General features: G+C 36.1%; 1 protein-coding gene across 1 annotated transcript in view; it reads right to left on the bottom strand.

Annotated features, from left to right (window-relative positions):
• The window catches only part of WDR72 (WD repeat domain 72), a 116,547-nt gene extending 89,713 nt beyond the window's left edge, over positions 1-26,834 (bottom strand). Inside the window, exons 1-12 of the mRNA XM_009643990.1 lie at positions 26,682-26,834; positions 25,480-25,586; positions 22,377-22,455; positions 19,210-19,384; positions 18,587-18,663; positions 16,619-16,738; positions 14,539-14,684; positions 14,088-14,184; positions 11,032-11,173; positions 10,290-10,535; positions 9,541-9,761; positions 8,017-8,212 (exon numbers count right to left, since the gene is read on the bottom strand). Of these exons, the coding sequence (XP_009642285.1) occupies positions 8,017-8,212; positions 9,541-9,761; positions 10,290-10,535; positions 11,032-11,173; positions 14,088-14,184; positions 14,539-14,684; positions 16,619-16,738; positions 18,587-18,663; positions 19,210-19,384; positions 22,377-22,455; positions 25,480-25,586; positions 26,682-26,834 (1,759 nt within the window). The remainder of the gene's footprint in view (positions 1-8,016; positions 8,213-9,540; positions 9,762-10,289; positions 10,536-11,031; positions 11,174-14,087; positions 14,185-14,538; positions 14,685-16,618; positions 16,739-18,586; positions 18,664-19,209; positions 19,385-22,376; positions 22,456-25,479; positions 25,587-26,681) is intronic.
• Positions 26,835-27,112: the final 278 nt, after the last annotated feature.

Below are 27,112 nucleotides of genomic sequence, written 5' to 3'. Positions count from 1 at the left end.
TTTATTAAGTGATGTTATTCTATTTTTAAACTCACACTAAGCACATCATAAAACAATAAAACAGAACAATATTTGCAAGGCAGAAGAAAATAACAGGAAATTAGTAGATGATTCATTCTCCAAGCATGATGTACTTCAACAAATAAATTCATATTAAACTAATACTAATTGAAAGACTAAATCTACCTCTCGTAAATTAAGATTGCTACCTTTGAACAAGGAAAGTTGTTTTTTAAAGTGTCCCCATTCTTTCCTCACTCTCAATACATATTAGATAGAAATATGGCTTGGTGGACATGCTGTCATATGCTGTATACAGCAAGAAAAACACACTGATCCTTTTATTACTGCATCTTATCATACCGATATTTACCTTTTCAAAAAAGCAAAGATACCAACTGCTTAGGAAAATGTAAAAGCAATACATATAACAGCTAATTTCCTTACTGAAGTGGATTTCAAGTGGTGGCTATTGGAAGAAATATTCTGCACTTTAATTAGAATAAAATTTGTTATTGATTTTCATATTTGTCTTCTAGCACACATAAGTTTGGACCATATCCTGTACATGTTATATTAATATTCCAAATGTATTATTAGATCAATATTTATTGTCATGGAAAGATATTCCACTGTAATGGAAAGTTGCCGTACCCATATATTAAAATTTAGGCAAAATACATTAAACTGCACTGATATTAGTTCATGGCTTCTGTATTGTTTTCTATATCACTGCCCACATGCATGTACAATAACAACATTTAAACTTAGAATAATTTTACTTTGTTCTGTAGACCAAAGGACTAAAAAGGATAGGATTCAATTTATCTTATTCTAGATGTGTAATACAAGCGGGCAATTAGCTTTGCGCTTTCCACCCCCCCTCTTCTTTAGGCTCCTCTTGTAGTCAATGGGGAAAAGATACAGACTTTTACTTATTCCTACTTCCTCCTGCTCATTACAAAACCAACATGAACTACTAGCTCATAGGTAGAGGTCTTAAGTACAGATAGAAGTCTCAAGTTAGATAAGCTAAATTTCACTTGAAGTCAACTATACTCTTGGTATTTGACACATTTCAGCATAAACTATGCAGAAATGCCTATTTATTTGGAATAAAGGCAGCCTATCCTACTCAGGCAGCTTCCCATTGACCATGTAAAATTGTATCTTTGGCAATCTCACGGAGAGAGGGTGCAACAAGTTGTACATGAGGTAGTACTGACTTACATTTTAATCTGTATGACAATGTTGCTCCCACCCCATAAAGTGTAAAAAACCTATTATGAAAGCCTGCTAAAAGATAACTTAAATATTTTAAAACTTCAGAATGCTTTTTGAAAAACTGTGTCAAGCCTCTGTCATAGGAAATTGGACGATGAACTGCTATGCATAATGAAGTCTATCATCTGCTTAAGGGGTCATCCTCTTAATAACCTGGTGGAAGGACAGTTTTGGAGCTAAAGGGGTATAAGCAAAGGATTTATAGGTACTAGATACCCCTAAACTTTTGTGAAGTTATCTGTCAAATTCAGCGGAATTATTGCTGACTCTACAACAGTATAAATATTGAAATATTCATGGAAATTCCTTAATCCACAGCCTGAAATTATAAACAGACTGGCTGTTTTCCCAGTTATCCATTAACTCTAGGATAGTAACACTATTCAGATTTTTTTAAACTGCAAACAGTGATATATGAGCCTGACACAAAATCAGGTCCTCCACTGACTTTCACTTAAAGAGGCAAAGCCTCAGTCATGAAGCTAACTGCATAGCCGGAAAAAAATAATAAAGAAACCCACATTTTGACTACAGAAACAACAAAAACTTTATCTTATGTCCATTTCCATAATGGAATCCAAGCATAAGCTACCAATTAAACTTTATCCTATTTAACTGAGTCAGGGAACATGCTCACAGGTAACTATATAGGCAAGTGGTACCATGCACAGCTGCCTGTTCATTTGCCAACAGATGACAATCGTAATGAAAGGCTGCTATGTTTCTGCAGAGTTCTGTCTGTGATGCTATATACATCTTTCCCATACATCTGAACAATGCTTTGTCTGACAGAGTGGCACTGAAGTAGCTACATAGCTCTTGATCTAGGTCAGGCCAATTTCAAGGATCAACGCCATGACCTCTTGAGTTCTACTGCAATACAGATATAACTCATGTTAAATCAACTACAGAATATCCTAGTAGGCTTTCCCAGGTATTCACCCTAGATGACATCTTTTAGTTACCAATGCAACAGGAACAAAAAAATTAATTTGTTAATTGCTAATGTAGTAAATAACTCCATCTCTTCTTGTATTCCAGCTATTCCTTAAGAGGTGGCAATTATAGCTCTCATTCTGGCTTGATACTAGTAACAAAAGATACAGAAACAGCAATTAAAAAACACACTTTTAACTATCTGCACCCTTTCTGAATATGTAAAACATATGAGCAGTGGCACCAATCGTTAATTTTGGAATAGGAAGCGTTTTTACGGGTAAAGGAGAGAGTTAAAAGTATACTCTGATTTTTGTCTCTATGGTACCATTACAGTCCTATGGTATTAAATCACACTGATTTACAAAGAATTCACTATACTTTAGTATGAATTGGCTAGTTTTACTAAAAGTTGCATCTGAGATGTAATTCCATCTCCAGACCCTTAACTTGTTTAGGTTGCCTTGGGCGTTGTACAGTAATAGAAACTATTAGTTCTTATCTTGTTGAGTGCAGCAATTTGCATTTTAGTTTAGCATCTCTATAGAATTAACGAGTCAAAGTCATTTTCCATGTTCTTAAGCACACACGGCAGCAGCTCTGAATTCACTCCACAATATTTACTGTGCAGAAATCTAGGAAAGAAGTGATTGTTTTGTTGGGTTTTTTTAGTTTGGTTGGCTTTTTTAACCTCTTTGCACTGCACTGTGGGCATAAAAGTATCCCCACCGTCAGGAGTTTATTCAAGAGCATACACTGCCTAAGCACCATTTCATAGAATCATAGAATGTTTGGAGTTGGAAGGGACCCCAGAGGTCATCTAGTCCAACCCCCCTGCAGTGAGCAGGGGCCCTTTTAACTAGATCAGGTTGCTTAGAGCCCAATCCAACCTGGCCTTGAATGTTTCCAGGGATGGGGCCTCCACTACCTCTCTGAGGAACCAGTTCGTGTTTCACCACCCTCATTGTAAAGAATTTCTTCCTTAGATCCAGTCTAAACCTACCCTGTTTTAGTTTAAAACCATTACCCCTTGTCCTGTCACAGCTGGCCCTACTAAAAAGATTTTCCCCCTCTTTCCTATAGGCCCCCTTTAGGTACTGAAAGGCCGCAATCAGGTCTCCCCGCAGCCTTCTCTTCTCCAGGCTGAACAAGCCCAACTCTCTCAGCCTGTCCTCATAGGAGAGGTGCTCCAGCCCTCGGATCATTTTTGTAGCTATCTTCCTTCTCTCATTTAATCCTGCAAGATACCTTCCTGAGCAGTGCAGACCTGGCCTTCTGCAAGGATCTGCCTTTTCTCAGGTCTACACAGATGAATTCCTTAAATCAACAGTCAAAAGTCTCAATTTAAAAATGACAGAGTGAATTATTTAGCAATTATTTACTTAGCTCCAGAAGTTGGGAATATCTATGACCTGTCAGCACTATTTCTAGTTAATAGTATGTGTTCCATGAAGTAATAAGAATACTGAAAGGCTGAAAAAGTAAAAAGCTGGGAAGTTGCAGATTTTTTTTTTTTTTAGATGTGGGATATACTTAAATCTTCAAAGTTTTTACCAGAATACACACTTTCCATGAAAAATCTAAAATAAAGAAAATAAAGATATTGTGTTTATCTTAAAAGTGTGAAAGTTAAGTACAAAACATAACTAAGAAGGGTTTCTTGGTGCACAACACAAGAATAATTCTGTTGTACACTGCTATCCTGCAGGCACTAGCATGCAACACAAGTCCTACTAAAGATATGCCTTGATATGAACTACTGTATTTCTTCATGATGCCTCTACAGCTCTAGAGATAAGGTTTGTTAACAACTCAACTTTTAAATTAACTTTCTGTGCTATGACAGATTAAATTATATTCTCTCACGTCATTAGCATAGTTACTATATTGGGTCAAGCTGCATAGTGCTGTGCTTTCTATTGGTATGTAGAGAGGGGTTGATAACATGCCAATGTTTTGACTGCTGCTGAGCAGTGCTCGAACAGCATGAAGGTTGTGTCTCCAATATTCCCACCACCACTGGGCTGGAAGGGGGCAAGATCTTGGGAGGAGACATAGCCAAGACACCTGACCCAAACAAACCAAAGGGATATTCCATATCATATGACAGCAGCTCAGATATAAAAACTACGGGAAAAGGAAGAGGAGGAGGGAGCATTCATCTTGTATGACGTTTTGTCTTCTGGAGGAACAGCTATGCATACTGAAGCCCTACTTCCCAGGAAGTGGCTGGACAGGGCCTACTAATGGGAAGTAGAAAATAAAAACTTGTTTTTCCTTTTACTACTGCACACAGCCTTTGCTTTTGCTTTTTTTTCTTTATTAGACTCCCTTTATCTTGACCCACTAGTTTTATTTCTTTTTTCCTTCTCATTCTCTCCCCACCTGTCCTGCTGAAGAGGGGAGCAATAGAGCAGTTTGGTGGTACCTGGCATCCAGCCAAGGTCAAACCACCACAGTTACTTTGGCTTAAAGTTTGGGGGGTTTTATCTGGTTGGTTACTGTCCTGGTTTTGGCTGGGATAGAGTTAATTTTCTTCCTAGTAACTGGCATAGATTTAGTATGACAACAACATTGATAACACACTGATGTTTTAGTTGTTGCTGAGCAGTGCTTACACTAGTCAAGGACATTTTCAGCTTCCCATGCTCTGCCAGGTGCACAAGAAGCTGGGAGGGGGCACAGCCAGGACAGCTGACCCCAATTGGCCACAGAGCTATTCCATACCATATGATGCCATGCTCAGCACACAAACTGCTTGAGGAAAGGCTGACTGGCATAAGCACATGGTGAGCAGTTGCATCACTTGTTTTCCCTAGGTCTTGTTTCTCTCTCTCCTCCTTATTGGTTTCCTTTTAATTAAAATTTATTATTTTATATCAATTATTAAACTGTTCTTATCTCAACCCACAAGTTTTCTTATTTTTGCTCTTCTGATGGTCTCCCCCCTCCCACCAGGGAGTGAGCAAGCAGCTGTGTGGTGCTTGGTTGCCAAATGGGGCTAAACTACAACAGTTTGTTTGCAGGTGGTTTGTTTTTTTTTAGGTTTTGGTTTTTGTGTTTGTTTACTTTTTAAGAAGGGAATTAAGTGTTGCATTACCATACTACAGGGTCTGAGTCCCCTTAGAACCCAATGTCTTGTCAAGAAGCACATTAAGACTTGCCACCTGTGAGCTTTAACATTAATTCACAACATAGGAGCACCCAAGGAGCTGTTAAACTGCATCCTACAAGTATAACAGCACAGACCATGATGGATGCATAACACATGCATCATAAAACAATGTATAAAAAAAATAATCATTGCAACTCAACATCAGTGTTTGAGAGCTTTAATATCTTATCTATTTCCTTTTTTAAACAAAGTAATTAAATTCTGATAGAAAGTAGCTGATACAAATCAGCTAAAAATTATAGCTATGACAACAGATTTGTAAGGAAACAAAATATTCTGTGGTACCTATTACATTTATTTGCTCAATTTTATTGCTGAGTTTCTAACACATGCTAACCCTTTGGTTAAAAGATGACTCACCAAGAAATAAATATTTAGGTATAATGACCTTCAAGGACATCTCACACTCAAATTGGTAAGCACTTAGGAAACAGCCTACCTACAGTTACACATTTGAGAATGTCCTTTTAACTGTGAAATAAAAGAAAACATTTTATTTCAAGATTTCCCCCATCTAAATTTCTCAGTTGTTTTCAACATCAGTTTTAAGAGCAATGAAGATATAGATAGCACAGCTGGAGGCTGGTAGCACCTTTACAAACTTCTCCACAAAAATGTGTGTATTTATTAATGATTGCTGAACATTTAGATGCCTGCTCTAGTTTCCTTAGTTACAACAGGGATCTATGTAGTAGTACAGTATCTTTCCATTCTACCTTTAATACTTTATCACTAGAGTAAAGGTGACTTTTGCGCAATTGCTACAAAACAAGCAGTTAGGCAATGATAAGAATCAAGTTAATTTCTCATTTTTTGCTGTTTCATTTACTCTATGCTAAAGTATGGGGCAGATATAGCTTACAGCTTTTACTGTTAGTATTTGCATAGACAAAGTGCATGCTGCCATTACAGGTGTGAAATAATAAGTAATACCTTTAGGAACAGGAAAGAACACATCAGAGAGGAAACATTCTTCCTTCTACAGGGAGGAGAGAAGAGGAGAAGTGACAATTTGCAATACTGCAGATGTGCTGACAGTCTGTAAAATAAAGGGTTTAGAGGAATGACAAGACAGGAAGAAGAATCCCAGGACAGTACTGTTCCAAACACCTTCCAGAAAGAGGATTGAGCAGAAGGGCAGAGCCAATGCCCCCTCCTGACTGAAGAAAATGCACTGAAAACTGTTAACATGCACCTACATTAATAGCAGAGCACATATAAGAATCTTAGATATTTACCAGAAAACAAAATTTAAAGTTACACAGGAAACAGCAGCAAATAAAAGCAGGATAACAAGTTTAGAGCACCCTAACTCAGAGTCTAGTATGTACTTTTGAAAATTTGACCTTGTATTGTTTTTCCCCAGCAGTGCAATTAAAGCTAAAATTCTAAGCAACACCATCATACAGTCACTCAGCAACAATAAGACAAAGAAAAACAAGTACAACACTACATACAATCTAACAGTCTCCTAAGGTTGCGCATTCTCAATTTTTATTGATGTTTTTGAAAAAAGATTTAAAAGAATTTTTAAATCTCAATACACTTTGTAAGAGAACTTCATTTTTTTGAGTAGCTATAGGAAAACATCCCTAGTGTAAAACCAGGGGGTTTAACTGACTATAATTGTTAGTTCAATTTAATTTTACTCTAAACCTTTTTAAAGAAGCAACTCTGGGAAAAGAGTAAGTACCAAAAGACATTTCCTATGCCAGTAGTTTAATGATATTAAATAGCTTACTAACAGAACAGGCTTGTAATTTACGCTGTACTCATTTTGCCAAGTCCTTCATTAAACACAGATATTTTGCACTTTAAAACAAGAGACTTTTGTCCAAAGCCTAGACACCAGACAGTATGTTGTAATAACTTGTACAGTAAATTGTAATCTGTGTTACATTAGCAAAACTGTTTTCATACAATACTAATACACTGTGCATTTCAGTGGTTCTAGGCTCATTATGCACTTCCCCTCTCCCAGGACACACAGCTCTGAAGCACATGGAAATGCTGTAGTGTAACATTTAGTACCATTCCAGCTTCTAATAGTTCTGTCTGTCAAAGTTCAAATAACTACATTTATTACCCTTGTGATTCGGCATTACACTCTCAAGTCACCTGGGAATCTACAGTTTAACCTGAAATACTCAGCTTTAGTTTTCCTGACTACACAGTTGTGAGCTTTGCAATTATCTTCCACTATTAACTGATTATCAATTAATTCAAAAGGTTTCTCAGATTATGATTTTGCTGAAGAAAGCAGAACTTCATGCTCTAATTTAGGATTGTTAGGACTGAAGATTTCATTATTTTTAATAACTAAAGAGAATAATTTACATTTCATTTATAGCTTCCAGAAATATTCTACTCAATTCACTGCAGTGTCAGCTCATCGTCCGATTGTCAGGATCTGACTCAAGCTATTCTGTTTCATTAGTGACATACCTTGAACCAGATGACAGTGTTACTTCTTGCTTGTTTATGTAAATGTTTAAACTCTCTAGTTAATATATTCAATGTGTTAGTATTTCTGCTTTGGTCTTCTATAAATTAGGCTTGTATAACACCATATGACAAACAAAACTTAAGGTAAGTGAACAACCCTCCCCCAGTGTTACTACCTGTTTCAATTTCCCAAACATAAACTGAATCATCTTCACATCCAATAATTAGCAGATTTTCAACGGGGTCAAATTTTATTTTCTTCACAGGAAACAGATGCTTTCTGGCATGCAGGAGACATACTCTCTTCTGAAGGTGTAGGATTGCTACTGAATGATCACTGCACACACAGCACACTATGCTGTGATCTTTTAACTGCAAAACAGAAAGAACTTCAGTTTCAACACTGCAACCACATCATTTTAACAAGCCTGGTAAAAGTTGTCCAGTGATTTCTTTCCCAGAACATACTTATTTTAGAAAATGATGTTTTATTTCAGCCTACATCTCCAACTTGTTTTTAACAGGCTAGCTATACAACTGATCTCCTGACAGGAAAACATACAATCCCCTCTGATTTTCCAATTTTTTTAAAAAAATAATGATTTAAATACTATTTATTCACAACACTTAGCCTACCAAAGCAGTAGCAGTTGTCCTAGAAGAGAAAGTAGTAAAAAATTACCTTAAACCTGCTGTTCATGTGAAATAAAATTACGTCAGGTCTTATGACACAAAAGCCAAGGGCAATGTATTTCTAATGAGAAATTGGGTATGTTATAATTTTATTTCACACTGTATGGATCTGATTCTGCAAAGCCTTCCCCTCCTGCAAGTAATTTTTGTTGACACATGAAGGAATTCATCCTAGGGAAAAATTCAGCCCTGTAAAGAGAACTGAAACACCACCCAAGCAGGCATTAAATCCTACCCAGTTTCCAGAAAAAGGGCTAGAGTGCGCCTTACAAGCTTTAAGAACTTAGGCCATTGCAACACATCTTTTAGAGTACTTAATGTTGGCACATAAGTGAACTCTGAGTCAACCATAAGTATCAAATATGTCTTCACAGGCCTTTTAAGCAGAAAAAGATTAAATGACAGCCCCATGGAATACAATGGGGACAGAATATTTCAACAACATTTCTTAGAGCATTCAGTACAGTAAATCTTCTAAATTTTTACTTCAAAATTCACTTAAAGAAAAACATGGAAAATTATTCTATATCTTGTAAAACACAAAAGCATACATGCAAAGGACCACAAGGATGTGTCAGGAACCAAAATCAAGTGTACATATTTAGATTAAAATGCTATTGGTCCAAATCTTTGCTTACTGTGTGCAAACACCTAGCCTTACTGATTACACTTTTTAACTTCAGAAGCGAGGAGATAAACAGATTAACATATAGATTAATAGTCATGATATTGAAATGGTGAATAGAACATCAAGAGCTTGCATTTATTATGTCATTGGTTTAGGATCATTCTTCTGAATCACTGAAATTACAAACTAACAAGAAATCAACCCCTTGAAATTAAAACCAACTTTCAAATAAGATAATTAAATTAATGTAAATTAAGGATAAAGTGCTGCAGGATAAAAGTATTGGCAGGTAGTTTTTTCTCTCATATATACACATACATACACACACATGTATAGAGATACTTTTTTTTGAGACATCATTTACTATGCTTTTACTTACTTTGTAGTTTTCTGGAGATCGCAAGAGCTCTGTCACCGGACCAGACTGCAGACTAAATTGGTGTAAGATACCTCCAGTAAATATATCCCAGCAGATCACTCTAGAATCCTGGCCCCCTGATAACAGCCAGCTTGGATCAAATCTTACTGATTTATCATGTGGATAAAGTAAACAAGTGACTCTGCTACTATGACCCTTCAGAACCTTATAAGGTAGATTATCTGAAACAAGATGGTACATAAATTATTTCTGTTCCTTAAGGATTTTTTTATAGTACATTCGCTAGAAGTCAGGAGATTCAAAAGACTAAATACAACAATCCTTTACATGGGATCAAAGAATTTTGGACATGTTCCTAAAAGAGAGGACAAAGGTCTGCACTCTGTGTTTCATCTACTGAGATGTACCGGTTTTATTCCTTCAGCAGAATGATCTTTTAGATGGGAAATAACAAAGATGACTAATGCCCTTATCATGACATCCCACATATCTCGCTTCCAGGTGACTCCAACCCCACAGCCATTCCAGGACTCCTAACAGCACAAAGCACCTTGGTAATACTAAGCTGTGATCTGATAGATCATATACAGAGGGGAAAAGATCATAATCTTTCATTTTCCTCATTCAACCACTGACCATCACCCCTATTTTTCAGAGAATTTTTACAGGGATCACTGGAGGGGATGTCAGAAGTATACAGTCTTCTGTGCTTGACTGAGATCAACTTGGACAAAATTGTTAAAGCTTACCTTTCAGCAAAGACACGTTTTCTAAAAGTCTTGCTCTTGCAGTTTTTAAACCTAGTGTTACAAAAATGTTCCCATTTTCACATCCACACACAAGTTTATCGAGACTGGGTATATATACAGAGGAACTGACAACTGCACTTTTGATTCCATCTTTAGATGCACAAAGATGATCAATAATGCCCTCTGACATTGAATGGTGTTTATCAAAATTATTCTGAAGAGTCCATGTTGCTGTAATTGGGATCTCTAGAGGGTGAAGGAAGAGTCAGGAATTTATAAATGTTTTTTTAATTCAAAATAAAAATCCCAAGAAAGCAAAACATACATTTTCATCTCTTCTTCACTTGCCCTAATTTATCCTTTCTGCAGCCTAACAATGGAAAGTCAGCAGTTGCTATTCAACACTAGATCACATCTCACTAAAATAATTTCTTTTATACCTCCCAAAGAACAATCATAAGCAGGGCCAACTAAGTGAGTTTTCATGACATTTGGTAGAGAAGTATTTATGGGCAAATGGTAAGGAAATAGGAACATTTATTTGTTCAGTTCCATGAAGAATTTCTAGACACTCATCTTGTTAGTGTCTTGCTCCTTCTAACTACAAGCAATCATCACACAATGAATGAATGAGCATCGCTTTCTAGTGTGAAAAATATTTTCATAAGAATTTAAGTTATTGTGCAAATTGACTTAAAGCCATAATTAAAACAACAATATCAAGAGCACAGAATTGCCAAACCTTTTGGCGAACCATCAAATGTTGACACAGGGACATCAGGAATGTGCCACAAAGTGATCCTTCCTGAAGCTTCACCAGAAAAGAGAACCTTATAGAAAGGCTCCTTTCTTTCATTCATGAAACCCATGACAAATGGAAAACTCTGCCAAAAATAACAGTGACTCAATATAAATCAAAATAAAATAATATAATAATTAACTGAATTTTTTTTTTTTTACATCAAAAGCTGTAGAAATATAAAACAAATAATGGTTGAACCCTCACCTGTCACTAAGTTCTGCTTATACCAGGTCTACTCTGCCTGATGCAAGCCCCTCAAAGATCACTTCTGTTTTCCCAGTATCCTTGGCTAAACCTACACCCCAAATGGAAAAGTGGAATGGGAATGTGCCCTCTGTTTCCTATGTCTAAGTGGAGAATCTATTAATAGCATCACTAGTGTACAAAAAATGGCAGCATAACCACTGAGATCAGGCTGAAAAAACGCAGTGAAACATTAATCTTCACATCAAAACAAATTCAGTAAACCTTCAATCACTACAAATAATGAAAGGTAAAAATTATGATTTTACATAGGTAATAGCCTGTAACACCATCATTCAGTCATCTGGAATAAGTTAAGTACTACAGAAGTATATCATCATTGACAAACAGACTTACTGACATCTACCTAGTTTCATTTAGTCAACACTAAAACTTATTGCAGTGTATTTATCTCAAACACCATGTTTTTATTCTCCCATGAAGACCAGAAGCCTGAAGGTTTTTATTTGCCTGAAGGTTTAATATCACAGATAATTCTGCATCACCACATCAGTAACACCCAAACTATGTGAAAGTCTACTGGTGACTTGCCAAGAACAACCTGTTTAGTTGTTACATAAGCTTCATTCTCAAGTATCAAACCATTAACAGCAGGTGAGATATCTAAGGGGAAGCTTCTAGTGGCTCAAAACCCTTGCAAATGTCAAGAAAATTAGGAATCTCCAGGTATGTCTACATTAGTATGTTTTAGTTTACACCAGGCATGTACTTTGAAAGTGAATACTTAGGTTTGTGTTCTGGAGCTGCCTTGGAACAACAAATCAGGATTCATTTTGCATGAAAGCAAACTCGGAGATGAGTGCAGGAGAACACTCAAAAAAAACCCCACCCCAAAAACCCCAAAAGCACACCCGGTACTGTAAATAGCGTGGATGAAAGGTTATCAGCACAAACTGTTCTGTTCCACCTTTACTTAGGCAGCGTAGACACAGCTTGACTTTGTTTGCTCCTTCAAGGCATTTTAATAACATCCCCATATCTTAGATATATTTTAACTACAACATTAAAGTTTGAGAGTAAATTCCACAACAAGAAACCATACTGTAAATGTGGTTCAGTTTACAATCCAAGAATGGAAATCAAACTGGATCATTACACACACAAGCAGTTTTGTTGTCTTACAAATCTGTTACAGAAATTATTCAGGTAGTAAGGTAAGTATTAAAGCAGAAATATTAGACAGGATAGGGGACATTATTTAAAAAAATGCATAAGTTTTAGGGGAAGCATATATGAGCTTCCTACCACCACTGTAACCCTATTATTTGCTAAGCTGTGTGTTTTGGCTATTTCTTTTCCATCACAATATCTGACCTTTTGGCATCCTTCAGCAGTTATCCTATCTGATTTTAGATCACAGCATTTGGGGGGGAAAAGCTGAATGGCTTGTGCTATGTCACTTGAACTGGAAATTAAATCTGCCAGACTCTGCAAGGGTATGCAACAAAAATACTTTCTACAAGCCTATAGCTGTCAACAGGAAAAAAAAAAACAAACAGTAGAAAACCTCACTAAAGTATATTTGACAGTGTTTCCAGTCAGGTACAAATAAAAATGTCTCCCCCTTGCATATCTCCAGAAACTGTTTAAAGACCTGCTTGAGTTCTCATGCAAATACACATCAAACTAACACAACTGCAGGCAGGAATTAAATCCACATCTTCCAATAACTGCTATTTCATAAACAGTATTAGTGATAAGACTTAGCAACAAAACCAGAACCAAAGCTACACAGAACAATCTGTTGTATTTGCTTTGGGTCAGTTTTTCCTAAATAAGAACCCCTTCTACAGGTTTGATATTTTCCCCCCTACTTCCTAATTCTAATCAATTTTCCACTTTTTAAATCAACTGGTTTTCCTTACCTATTTCTTTGTGGTCTCAACACACTACTCAAAAAGGGAGTCAAGATGCAGGTTTTCCAGCACAGCTGAGTCCACTTGAACTACTTTGTCTAAGCAGTAACTTTAAATTTGAAACTGGTATGATATGCTCTGCTAAAGGTGAATTATCAGTCAGAAGTATAAAGATCACCTACTTTTTTAGCTTCCTCTTTTCTTAAATCATAGAGGCTTCTTCAAGCAGAGACCATGATTCTAAAGAGAGTCACGTGTGTCTAATTTTATGCACTGTGGGTAGCGTCAGTCTGCTCACAGTGTACGAAAGTTAGGCATGTGATTATGACTCTGAAGGCTCAAGATAACAGTATGCTGGATAAAATGTCACAGATTCAAACCCCTTCAATTTAGGGGAAACAACCTATTTATGCGGTTACACTGAAACATGCATGCATTTCTTAATAAAACAAGAACTAAGCAACTTGGTTACATTTTGCTTGGGGGAGTTGTTTTGTTTGGTTTGGTTTTTTACAGATTCAAAATTAAAAGACTAAGGTTATTTAGACCACCTTTAACTTGAAGAGCTCTCCCCTTTTTGCCAAAATTAGAAAATAAAAATAACTTCAACAATTAGTCTATCTATAGCTGAAAATACAGGAATTTTTTCACTTTGAAAAAAGTAAATATTGCCAGAATTTAAGATAAAAATATTCTATGAACATCTCCAAGTTTGTAAGGAAAAATTTTAAAACTAAGGAGTAAGTCTTACTCCTTGTTTCCATAGAACAATTAAATCCATTGATGAATTCAGCAATTTTTTAGGTATCATTGAGGTAATTGCAAGCACATAATAAATGAACTTTTGAAGCTCCCTGTAAGGCTTTATCAGTTTACCTTATTTTTCTTCACACCAGTAAAGCAGAGTAAATGAGGATAAACAGTTTCTTTCAGCACCTTCCCATCAGCAGGGTATATGCTTTTAGAAAGGCCACTGCATAATTTGAAAAAAAAATAATAAAAGCTTTAAAGTCATATTTTAGAAAGCAAAGCACTAACATCCAAGATTCACAAGTTCAATTAAAAGTTACCAAATAAGTAATTACAAGCGACTTTTTGAAATCACAGCACCAGCTGCACAAGTTCTACATGGCTAATCTTATTCCTGCATCCCCTGCTGTGTCAAACAAAGACTGAGGGCTGTCAAACTCAGCGTAAATCTTTCAGTGCCAAAGTGGTTTTGTTCTGGTTTTTGATCACTTGCAACATGCAGAGATTTTCCATAATAAACCTCCTAAAGTTCATCTTGTACCTGAACTTTTTGTGTGAATTTCCCATCTGAGCCCACCTGTTTAGCAGCTGGTAGATGTAGCTGTGGCCATCTTCTGTCCAGATGATAAGTCTGTGAGCTGCTAGTACTTCACCACCAGCAAAGCACTGACCACTTTTACAGAATTCAGTACAAAGCAAGGAGAAATCACAATAATCATAGACCTAAGCTCAGAAAAAACAGTAAAATATAAACAAACAGTATTGACAGATTTATTTTAATTCAAACTGGTTTGGGGGCAATAGATCAATAAGTAGAACATTAGCCTGACCACCTTTTTTAAAGCCAAAGCAGTTTTCATGCTATCAAACTACTGCAAAGTCAGAATCAAACCATATATTTCAAAGATAAACTATCAATAAAAAAACAGCACTGTAGCCTTCTGTTATATTAGGGGATTTGGGATGGGATTTACTTTGTTTTGCCTTACATTCATTATTAATATTTACTAGACTTAATTATAAAGATGTAGGTAATGAATTTAGCACAAATATGACATTGAAGACTGATAGAAGCTATAAATGCTTCTGTCTATTCTTTAAGAGATGATCTGCTGGCATAATCACAGCACACATCTTAACAAAGCAGATTTTTTCTTTTCTTCTTTGGAGAGCAATAGAAATTTTTCTCTTTCACAAATCAATTGAAAGCAAAGAACATATAATCCCCTTTGCTCACAAGAATTCTTCTCTCTTCCATTTCTAGAGCTGGTAAGAAGTTATATGACTTGTTTTGCTTTCTCTGACCTTCCCATTTTAAGCTGAAACAGGATATGACCGGGGCAATGTAGGATATTGTCTGTTTGTTAATGTTCTTGGTGGCTTCACAGAGAGAGAGTGAGTATTCATAGCCACATTTTTATCATTTATTCCAGCAGTGTGAGGAAATAGATTTCAGAATGAGAATTTTATCAAGTTATTCATAGGTAATTTCTCATTAGATAATTTCCAGTTAATTTGCTCTATATTTTCATTACTATAGAAGTAGGTTAAGGAGCCACTCAACACACTTGTGATTATCTCTTAGGCTACATATCATGTACCTTTCTAATCAAGGAGTAAGATCTTCATCATTTATTTTAAAGCTGTATATTCATTGAAACATAGAAGTTGAAAATCCAATGTGACTTATGTATCTATAACACTACTTTAAGCAGTAAAATATAAGTATTCAAATACATAACAGATACTGCAAGAAACACTCACCTCTTGTGGAAAAACATTACAGAAATTAATAGAAACCAATGCACGTTACACAGATTTTTCCATTAAAAGCCTATTTGTTCTATGAATGGAATTTCTTTACAAATGCTTTGGTACATACTTTTTTAAATAGCCCAAGAGAAATCTCAAGGGTGCCCTACAGCCATATAATTCAAAGTTGACTCAATGTATATGTGAAATTTACACACACACACATGCCCAACAGCAGTGGTGTTTGGATCAGGCACATATGTTGCACTAATAGCTCGGGATTATTTTAAGAGAAATGTCATAACAATAGGAAAAAGAAAAACTGAACTCTATTGTAACAATTCAGTATAACTAAAGTTTAGAGTAAAGTAATAACAGTTTTGGTAAGCACATGATGCATTTATTTTCTTACAGCTACAAGAAGAAGTGATATAATCTGGGGTCTTTAGTTTTGCTGGCTTCTATTAGTGGAACACAGGCTATTGGCCCTGATGGAACAAAGGGCCCTGGTTACCAAGGACTTGCCAGCTGTGATTACTTCTGTCATACTTAAACAGTTTTTGTGCATCTTTGTCTCCTTTTGAAATGCACTGTGGAGGGGACTATAATGCACCCAGTGCTCTAAAACTGACTAATACTTAAAGTAATCCCCTTTCTACCCAGCCAGTTTCATGTTAAAAATTTAATATAGAAATACATTAATAAAAAACAAACACTTCATCTCAGTCAGGCAGTTAAGGGATCTCAGGTAAGGAGAAAAGGGATACAGCACACTGTTATACCTGACAATTAGCACACACTTTTTTTAAGCTGGGTAGAAAAAAAGTTTCTGCATGTAAAGATCACATTAGCTTTTCAAAATTATTAACAAAATTTAAAAGACAGTATAATGCTCAATAACATACCTGCCAGCACATGGAGGACACAATTAGGAGGAGTCTTTCTGTGTAAGTGCAAAACCTTACTGCTTGACAGTTTATACAGCCCAGAGATTTTGATTCCTTCTCACACACACTTTGTCTTTCCTTTACAACACAGAGGTAAAAAGCCGTAAGATTTATTCCAGATATCTAAGCTTTTACTTTTAGGATAGAAACAACCACTGAAAATAATTTTATTAACATGCACTTTCAAAATGCAAAGTAACATATTAATTAAATTAAAAGTGAGATAGGAAGACAGCAGGGTTCACAAGTACTATGTAAACAGAAGACATTCAGCATGGATCAGACCTCTATCTCAGTTAAAGAAGTGATAATGAATACGGAGAAGGACTAAAGACAGGTCATAGATAGCATCTGCTGTAATGAATATCTGCTAAGTGTTCTTCAGTCAAAAAAATAACTACAACAACCTATGAACTGACAGTATCAGATTCAGAATGGCTGATGAATATTCTGCTTTCCCACTCATCCTTGCTACAACCAGGGCAGTCTGGAGACATATGGTGTCCTATGTCTTATTTAAACTTTTCCACTGCTTTTTAGAGGTCTTCAAAGTAATACATTTTCTTAGCTTTGTGTTGCTGAATGTACGGATGGTCTAAAAAAATAAATGTATTTCCACCCTTTTTGTGTGAATATCAGACTTAAAGACCATCATGCTCAAAATTATTATATTGGAATTATTTTTATTACTGATTAAATCACTGAAAACTAATGTTTTCTCTTCTGAAAGATACCACCAGTATAAAAATGTCTCAAAGAAGGGGTATGCTGGTCATGAAATCATTGCTATCAAACTGCAAACCACTCTCACCACACCTTGCAGCTCCAATTAATTCCAATTAAATCCAACAATACTTATTAAAATACTGCTCTAACATATTAAGTAGCTGGATTGTTACTAAATCTGCACTGGTCCCTTCACAAAAGGTGGCCCCAGGTGGTAAAAGGATGGCACCATACCACATATGCTTCTCTGATGTCTGTAATCAGTTGTTACAGTCCCCAGAATTTCCCCAGCGTGACAGTATTTTTTTGTCCTTTTGTTAAAAGACACCTCCTCCCCCTCCAAATCATTTGCAGATAAACCAAAACCACATCACAAGACCACTGGTATGGTATCAAACTTGACAGGCTCTCCTGAGTGGCCTGATTCTACCCATTAAAAAGTGGTGCTGTGGCAGGCTCTGCAGTTTGTCAAGTAAGGCAATTAATGTATTTACAGATGTTCAGAGAAGACTGTAGACATTTTGCCATTTCAGTTGATGATTCAATAGTACTTAGCTGTAATACTGAAGTCCCTTTGTGAATCTCACTCTCAGTTTAATTCAAACACAAAACATTGTATTCTGATTCCAACACTTGTGCATGTCAAGTGACATCTGTTGAGAATATTTACACAGAAAAGTTGCACAGAATAAGTGGGTTTGAAGATGGAGAAATAGGGCACTTGACACAGCAAGAGTCTTTTCTAACTGAAGACAGCATTGTGGGAGGCAGACAGAGGAAAACAAAGTCTAAAGGACCATTTTGAAGAAAGTAACAAGGGTGAAGAGGGAGTACAAAGGCCAGTTTTGAAGAGCTTTGACTTTAAAGGAAGGAGTAAAGGGTTTCAAAGAATGGAGTGACATTATTAGGACAGAAGGAAAACGTTAAAACTTCAGCATCATGAAATATGGAAAGACATGAAGCCTGGGCAAAAGACATTGCAGTTGTCAAGGCAAGAGCTGTCCAATGGCTCAACTAATTTTAAATAGCAATATGAGGGTGTGTTTCCAGAATTTTGTGACAGGATTAATCAATTTGTTTAATATATATCCAGAAGATTCAAATCTATTCATATTCTGCTTCAACATATCCTTTACTTGAGACTACTACTACATTCATGTTATCATTCAAATCACTGGTTCACACCTCATACAAACTGACCTGTATGCTATTCAAAGACGAAGATAGGTCCCACACTTTAAGAACTCCAGTTACAGACACTGCAACCAATGAGTCTTCTGTAAAAAGTTAACAGTGAGATAGCCAGCTTGAAACCATGTTCAAACAGTGCCTCACACCAAAAGAGAACCTTGGCATGGACACTATACAGCACTAAACCAAGGATTCTGCAGGACACTGTTTAGATGAAATACTAATTTTACACAAAAATAATGGCATACATAAATACAAAACATGCAAGCAAATAGTGAATAATTATTTTGTCCAATCAGATATATTTCAATAGAAGGCACAGAATACTGATTTTGTGCCCTTAATTTCCCTGATATAGCAAAACAAATTTGTACTTATATCCAAGAATTTAGCTGCTTACAACCAGGGTAGAGGCTGCTTGTTTTTCTTTTTAAGAAGCATATTAAAAAGAAACATGGCCAGCATCAGGAGTATTAAAAATGCCTTTTTAGGTGCTGTCAGTGAAATGTTAACATCTTGTACAAACAGCTCTGTAAAATATAATTAAGTTTAAATCTAGTAGGATTTTACTACCTACAGAAATATTTTATCACTATTTAATTAGCCTACATAAATACATCCACAATGTATACCTTGAATTCTTGCCGAGTGTACAATACACATACAATTTATCCAATCAGAAGACTGAGATGATGATAAAGTGTGAAGAACACCCAAAGTCTTAGCATCAATAATAAGAATATCTTGATATTCTCCACAACAAAGAAGCCAGCCTTCACCAGTCATTCGGAACGAGCAATGGTAATACTGTACAAGTGGAAAGAAGAGAGTCAGCATACAGAGCTACACAAATGTGCACACACATTTTTCACATTCAGCACGTCACAATTGGAATTGTAATCAACACTTGTAGCATCACTAAAAATGTACTGTATATGTGAGACCATGCACAATTTTGCTAGTAACACAAGCATTTCACATACACTTATAGCAATTTAATAGAGGCATACAGCTTAGTAAGAGCTTTCATACTGAAAGGAGTATCTGTCCTGCCTAAATATTAGGATTTTTGGAAGCAATCAAGGTGTTAAGTTTCATTATAAATTGCTAAACAGTTTGGGACTTGTTTCTCTGAGAGGCCTCATCTCTCTCCAAACATTTGATAAAGCTCCTGTTATCAAGAGGTACATAAAGATGAAAAAATCAGGTGAAAATACAGGTTTATAGTGAGTTTTCCACCATTTTCCAGGAAGAGTTTCTACTCCGTGAGACATTCTTCATTAGGACATTAAATGCCCTAGTGTTCAGAAAATTCATTCTTTCTCAATAATCATGCAAATAAAAGAAAAAACAGACACATAGCAAAGTACCACAGAGATGACATATGTTCAAAGTGACTATGAAGACTTCTTTTTTGCTAGGACACTAGGTTTTTTATATGTGCAAGGACATTTGTATTTTGTGCAGTATCTATCCATAATCGTACACGTAATTGCTATAAATGCATAAGCAGCCACCTTGAATGGAATTTATGAGTAAATAGTATCCTTAAAGTAAAGGGAACAACCAAGTAGTCAGAAGAAAATGTCATAGACCCACAAAATTATGCCTCATTTACTACTAGTTCCCTGTACATTCAGTTTTGCTTAGAAAATAATTCTTGGTCTATCAGTTAACTAACTGAAGACTGAAAACAAAGGAAGCATAAGTAACTGAGAATAGGACAAGTATTATCACAGACAACATGAGTGATCAGAGGCAGAAATGCTTAGCAGTAGGAACCATTTGTCATTACTGTTACTCTTAAATCAGCCTTGAACTGGAAGATTTGTATAGTCAGTCCTCGGAGAAAACCTCACACAGGTTAAGACCCACAAATGGTTAAGAGCTGACCCTGATGTTAAACTTCATTTCAAATGGCAAATATTCAGTTTGCACCGGTTGACATCTGCCATTTATAGGTGAGTCACCTACACTGAACAAGAGGAACCTACTAGACCAGATAGGTTAGTAGTTTAATTAAAACCTACTAAAAATTAACTAAAAATAAAGCAACAATTTTAAATGGTGATGCTATCTAAAATCAGTATGCACTAAGCATTCCAGACAATAACATTCTGTAGGAAATTATGCTCTCTCAGGTACTATTATGCCACAAGCAATCATTCCTCATGGAACAACAAAAACCTACCAAAACCCCAAAACTCATGACAACAAGAGGACCCGAAACCCCAAAAAACCCTCACCAAAAAGAAAAAAATTATATATACATATATATATGAAGGTTGCATTTCAAGAATAGTTTTCCCTCCTAGCAACATCTATTCTTTTTCCTAAGAAAGTTTTCCTGTTAGATGTTCCTATTTTCCTTTAGCCATCTTACCCAAGTGATAGAACAAAAATCATTATCTAGCCAAAATTAGACTTGGCTCACTCCAAATACAATAGAAGTAACGATTTTCTAAAAGTATTTGCCTCTCCTACTTGAAGAATGAGGAAGATTCTGCCTCTGATCTCCATAAATATCTCCATAATGCAGATCTGCCTTCTTCTCTGCAGAACTCTCCATAACTTTAACAATTAAAATCTAATTAAGCAATACCACAAAGCAGATCATATCACTCTATTACATTACAATTGAGGCACTGTATTGTGTGTGTATATGCACATGTAAAAAGAATAGATATGCCTTAAACATATACACAAATAAAAATTATAGAATAACTTCTTAGCAAACTATGCTTTTATAATATACACACACATATTAAAAACATATAGTATTAAGAAATTATTCTTCTATAATTTTTATTTGGTAGTTTAACCAAGCTTTTTCTCTTCCCTTTATCATTAACAACTGTGTGTGAATTTCATGTCAACCAAACCAGTGTAATGAAAAACAGTACTACTTCTGGAAGCTTTAAAACATTTGGATCCTGAATTTGGCCATAGTTTCAGTCACATGAGGTCTCAAACTTCCATCATTTGGAGGCTTAGTTCCACCCTAGACTCTCTCACTGAAGAAAGCCAGCATTTTAAATAACCCAGGAGCCCTGAACTCTTCTTCTACTAACATCCAGAGATAAGCTATCACTCTGAATCAAATCCATACAAGCTGGATCCTCAGTTACATACATGCATTTCAAACACACCCTCACACTCCAACATCTAGATACTTAGTCTACCTGGACAGAATTCAAAGCAGACACTCGAAATTATCTAAAGTAATATTTAAAGCAATTTGGCCTCTAAAAATAAGTGATCTGTCCAGAGTTCTGCAATGAATGAAAGTGTATTTTTGGAAGCAGTCTTTTGGAGGTCAGCAGTTAGGCATCAAAACCTTTCAAACATTTAAAAATAAGATCTTCAGCAGACTGTCTCACAATGTTTGGCTATATAGCTTGTACTTCCAAAATATGTCATTAAAAAGCTAACATTAAACTTCAAGTTTCCATGCAATTTTAACACAGTACAAGAGTAAAGATTAAGACAGTTTCACTTGGCTACGCAGTGCCCAAATTTTACAATAAGTAAGTAGATACCGCATTCCAGATATTTGCAGCTTAAATAGAATCAGTTTGATTTGATTAGGGAGTTCAGAGGAACATAAGTGTCTCTGTTCTTTTCTTAGAAAGAAGTCAAAAGAGGAAAACTAACAGACATAAAACTATTTATGCTGCAACAGGTTTTTTTCTCCTATTAAATATGTTATGAACCATACATTACTGAAAAATATATGTTAATAAAGCAAAACTCCTCTTGTAATCAGCAGAGATATTCCATGAAAAGTTGCTATACTTACATAGATTGCTGTATGCCTATAAGGAAGCTTTGCGTTCTCAATGCACTGTCCACTAGTGACATTCCAAACACACATCTCCCTGCCAAAGATAACTTTATATTATTCTCTGTCATTTCCACTCAATTGGCTGGAATAATTTTGTGCCACCAAGTTTTTCTTTAGTGCTGTACTTAAGAGCAGTCTAGCCGTTTATGTGGCTTTTTGTTACAGATTACTGGGTAAGAAAACGTTGTGGTCATTAGCAGGGGATGACATACAGTATCTGTTTCTTTTTGTTTTGGTAATTACACCCTGCTGCCTTGCAACAAACCTGACTTTAAGGCCAACTCTGGTCTACAACAAATTGTAGGTATACTGCCATTACAGCTCATCAACGCGTCACTGTAACTATCTGTCGTTGGAACTACATCCTCCTGAAAATGATGCATTTCACTGAGCTTAAATCGCACGTTTTGAAAAAACACAATGCATCTTCTGCCGCACCAGACTTCAGTTCTCGAGAGGAACCGCAACTTCTGTTAAGAAGAAACAGTGCCACCATGAGGCTATTCCTGAAAGCCGGTGCTGACACCGCACTCACCTCTTGACGACCTAAATGTCTGTGCAACATTCTAGCTACATTTCACTACAATTAAAGTTAATGTTTGGGAAAGACACGTTAGCCAGTCTTCCTCATCTAGACATTATTTGACATGCTACGGGACTGGAGTGCAGCAGAAACACAATAAAATTAAATGCTGTAAATCAGGTTGTGTGAGGTATGTTGTCATAGCTCAGAAACTGAATGCTAAACTTTGATGCTTTTAGCTTTTATTTAAAGAGCAAGCATTATTTCTGCAGTTAAGAAACATTTTATTATTTCTGAAACTCTATTCCAAGACATTTTCTGCATGAAGACTTAACACATTAAGAAAAAATATTTTATTGTATCAGAAATACTACTTAGTGATTTACATTTTAATCTACATTTTCACATTTTATGATAATCTAAAAGTATTGATTTATTTTCTCAGCTGAGCAAAAGCAGTGAAATCTATACATCTAGTGTAGCACCAGAGTTGGTAAACCAAAAGTCGTAACTTAAACAGAATGCTTATGCTGTTTATTGAACATTTTAAGACAGTGAATTTCTCCTTGTTTATATCTGAATTACTGTAACTTAGCTAAAGCAGTGAAGTTAATGCACACATGCAAACATGCACAAATGAGACCAGAATATAACTTCAGCTTCTGCATGTTGCACTTAATTTACTGCATATACTAACAAGGAGTGAGTGATACCACGTCTTGATAAAACTGTCCTACAGCATATGCTATATACATGCACAGGACATCAGTGAGAACCGCTGAATCATTATGGATAACTTCATAGATTTCCATATAAAAAGTACAAAAATACTGTTCAATACTCATCTTTCTGGGATAAGACAGTTACATAAACACTTAAAAAGATTCTGAAGTGGGATGGGGGGGGGAGAGTATCATCTTCCATACAATTTCTTCCACCCTCAATACAAGGAGATAGAAGCTTGAAAATGGCAGAAGTGAATGATTCACAAGCCAGAAAATGCCATCTGACAAACCCTGCATCTCCTGAAGATGAGGCTTCCTATTTGTAATTATCTCAACTTCATGTTGCAGCCTTCCAGGGACCAGTGATGGATGCTTTGCCCTTACGTAATACAGATGAGAAGTCAGCAGTAATTTGGTAAAAGCAAACATTTAAAGGGGCCAGAAGACTATCCAGTTGTGCCTATACACATTCCAAGCAAGTCCAATGATCCCTTCAGAGGCAGAATCTTTAGAATGTGAATATCTCTCTGTATGTTATATCTATAACAAAAACATCATTTGTTTCTTAATGCTTTTCACCTCAGCATTTTGGAAATACAGGATCTTTTCTCCCATTATGGTCTGAAAATGGTACAGCACTAACAGAACTTCAGAATGAAGATGAAAAAAGTTTCATCTCTGAACCATTGAGCAGATTTGTTGGAGGCCAACACAAAACTAGTCCTGCAAACTTCTCGCCCTCCTTTCCACACAACTGTAACTGTTTACCACTATCTGTCCACTGGGGCAGCCTAGCCTTTGAAGATGAAGAAGTCTGAAGCAGTTTGTTCAAGTTATCCCCTTCTTGTACACTCATGATTGAGTGAGAGAACAGACAGAGATCCTAGCAGCTAGAAAGCATAAGCAGGCTCCTCAGTGAGAAAGTAGTAGCCTTAATGTGCTGGAAGGTGTAGCATGAAGAAGGGCAATTGACAGGAACTCTTCCTATGAAGAGGTTTTAAAAAAGGTGTCCTGTTAATTGGAAAAGATGAATCCAAAGTGAGAGGAGAATATCATTAGAAAGCAAGACAAAATTTAAGGAAAGCCCTTAAGGAAGTAAGAAGCTAGCCCTAACTACTTTCAGCAGCTGAAATCCTGAAGAGATGGGCTTTAGACCCCAGCTGAAAATATTACCAAATATTCAGAGAGAAACTAATCTTGAACACTAACCTAGCAGAACTGCAGAAATTAGTTTGACTCAGGTGATGGGCCAAGTCACAACAAACACATAGGAGAAAAGCTGCAAGATCAGGAGCCTCTGAAAGGATGTACTCCAAAACAGCAAGTCAGATTTTAACAAAGACAAGGAACAGTTGCCCTTTTACTCAAGGGCAGTCTTTTCTGTGCTTCCGTACCTACTCACTGAGCAAGGACAACCTGGATCAGGGTACGTTAGCCTCTTGTACCGATTCAATTCTCAAGACTGAGCTCAGGAAGGAACAGAAGAAAGCACCATGATATTAAAATGCTTCTGAACCTGCTGATTCCCCCCCAGTAGCCTGTTATTCCTTTGAATGGGCCCTCTGAACAAGTCATTCTCCTGACTACTAACTGGATATCTGAATCTGCCAAACACTCCATTGTCCAAGAGATGAGCTCTTAGTTAGACTATGGTATATAAGCAATACAGTCATTATCCCCAAGTATCTGTTATCCTTTTCATATCATGGACAAAGTGGACTAAGAGTCTTCTGCCAAATGCAGAACCTGACCTACACCTGTCACACATTCATGATTTAAGAAATGAATAATTGAATATTCAGTTACCTACCCATTTTCAGTAGCACTTACTACATATGGCTGTTTCTCAAACTCTCTTGCTTTTGCCAAACAAGTTACAGAAGCAGTATGGCCAAAGAGAATTTCTTTAGATGAAATCTAGGAGAATAATACAATGGTTTAACTCAAACATAATATTTTCTGTATAAATTAAGGAGATCTAAAAGCTAAAAAATACTGCTTGTAGATATTATTAATGAGCAATTGCCAATCTGCTTTATATTCTTATGTTCTTCAGTGATGTTTCTGGAATGTACAAAGATGTGGATGGATTATGAAGTTTGCATGAAGTACAGTCTTTGTATTCCCTGTAGTCTAAAAATTGCACCTTCTGAAAAAATTATGGAGCATCAGATGTTATAAAACATGCAATGTGCAGAATATCTCTGGCCTTCACTCTACAGCATGCAGCAAAAGTGGCAGAGTGAAGTAGGGAATTGATATAGCAAAGCTCTTAAGCATGTGTTTCATACAACACGTTTAAGTAATCCCTTTGATTAGCTTCACTGCATGCAAAGATCTTAAGGGAAAAAGTAGCCCCATAACAGTGCAAACTAAAGTTTCAAGCTATATTTGAGCACAAATGGGGCAGCCAAATCCAAAAAGAACAGAGCTATAGGAATTGTTCTAGGAATGCAGAATAAAAAAAAAAATGAACTGCTTTGATTCTGTTCCATTCTCAGGAAAATAAATATGGAAGTCAAAGAAATAGCAATAATAGGCCAGAAGGTTTGCAGTTTAATTATACCAAAAATATATATTTCATCTTACTTCCATCTTTCTACAAAATTTTCCATTGTTAACCTGGTAGAGAGCTCTGGTTTTATAAACAGATTTTTTTTTTTCCCTTAAATGACAGGCCATGCTCAGCAACTGATAAAGAAAAAATGTTTAAAAACACTTGACAAGATAGATATCATGACAATTGTGTCATTACTCACGGCACACAACCTCAAATTATAATCCACATGTCATGATAATCTATGAAAAAAATTTTCCAAAGTCTGCAAATAACTGGTTGCTCATAGAGGCATTTCAACAGTTTTTCTTCATGAGTTTCCTATAACAAAAAAAATCACACTATATTTAAAACTTAATCTAAGTAAGTGCAAGCCTGGATAATCCCATTGTTAATAATAAAAGATAAAACTCCAATTTGTCTATTTGGCAGACTGCAGCACAGTGGACACAAACCTTTAATTCTGATGAAAGATCCCAGAGACATATTTGTCCTTCCTGACTTCCTGTAACTATAGTCTGCTGGTCATCTGTAATCATGATAGCAGTGATGCTGTGAGAGGGAGCTGTTTTCCCCCACACTGCCACAGCCTGTACAGATACCTTCATAGTCAGCACCTGAAAACAGAAACAGGTCATGATGATTCTACATAACATGAAATGTAGGAAAAAAACCCAAACAAAGGCAGTTTAATCAACATCTGAAAAGGGGAGCTACAAAATACTGCTGCAAAAAAGTTGATGAAGCATTGAAACATTTTCTTGCTGTTTCATTAAGATAGCTATCCACTAAAAGCTAAAATATACAGCAGGACAGTGATGTGCCACTATTTTAAATCCAGGCAGTATCAAACGGGACCAGAGTTACCAGGGACAAGTACGATCAC

The sequence above is a fragment of the Egretta garzetta genome, unplaced genomic scaffold (genome assembly GCF_000687185.1).
Source record: "Egretta garzetta isolate BGI_Z169 unplaced genomic scaffold, ASM68718v1 scaffold287, whole genome shotgun sequence".
Taxonomy (NCBI): Eukaryota; Metazoa; Chordata; class Aves; order Pelecaniformes; family Ardeidae; genus Egretta; species Egretta garzetta.
This window is presented reverse-complemented; position numbering and strand designations above follow the sequence as displayed.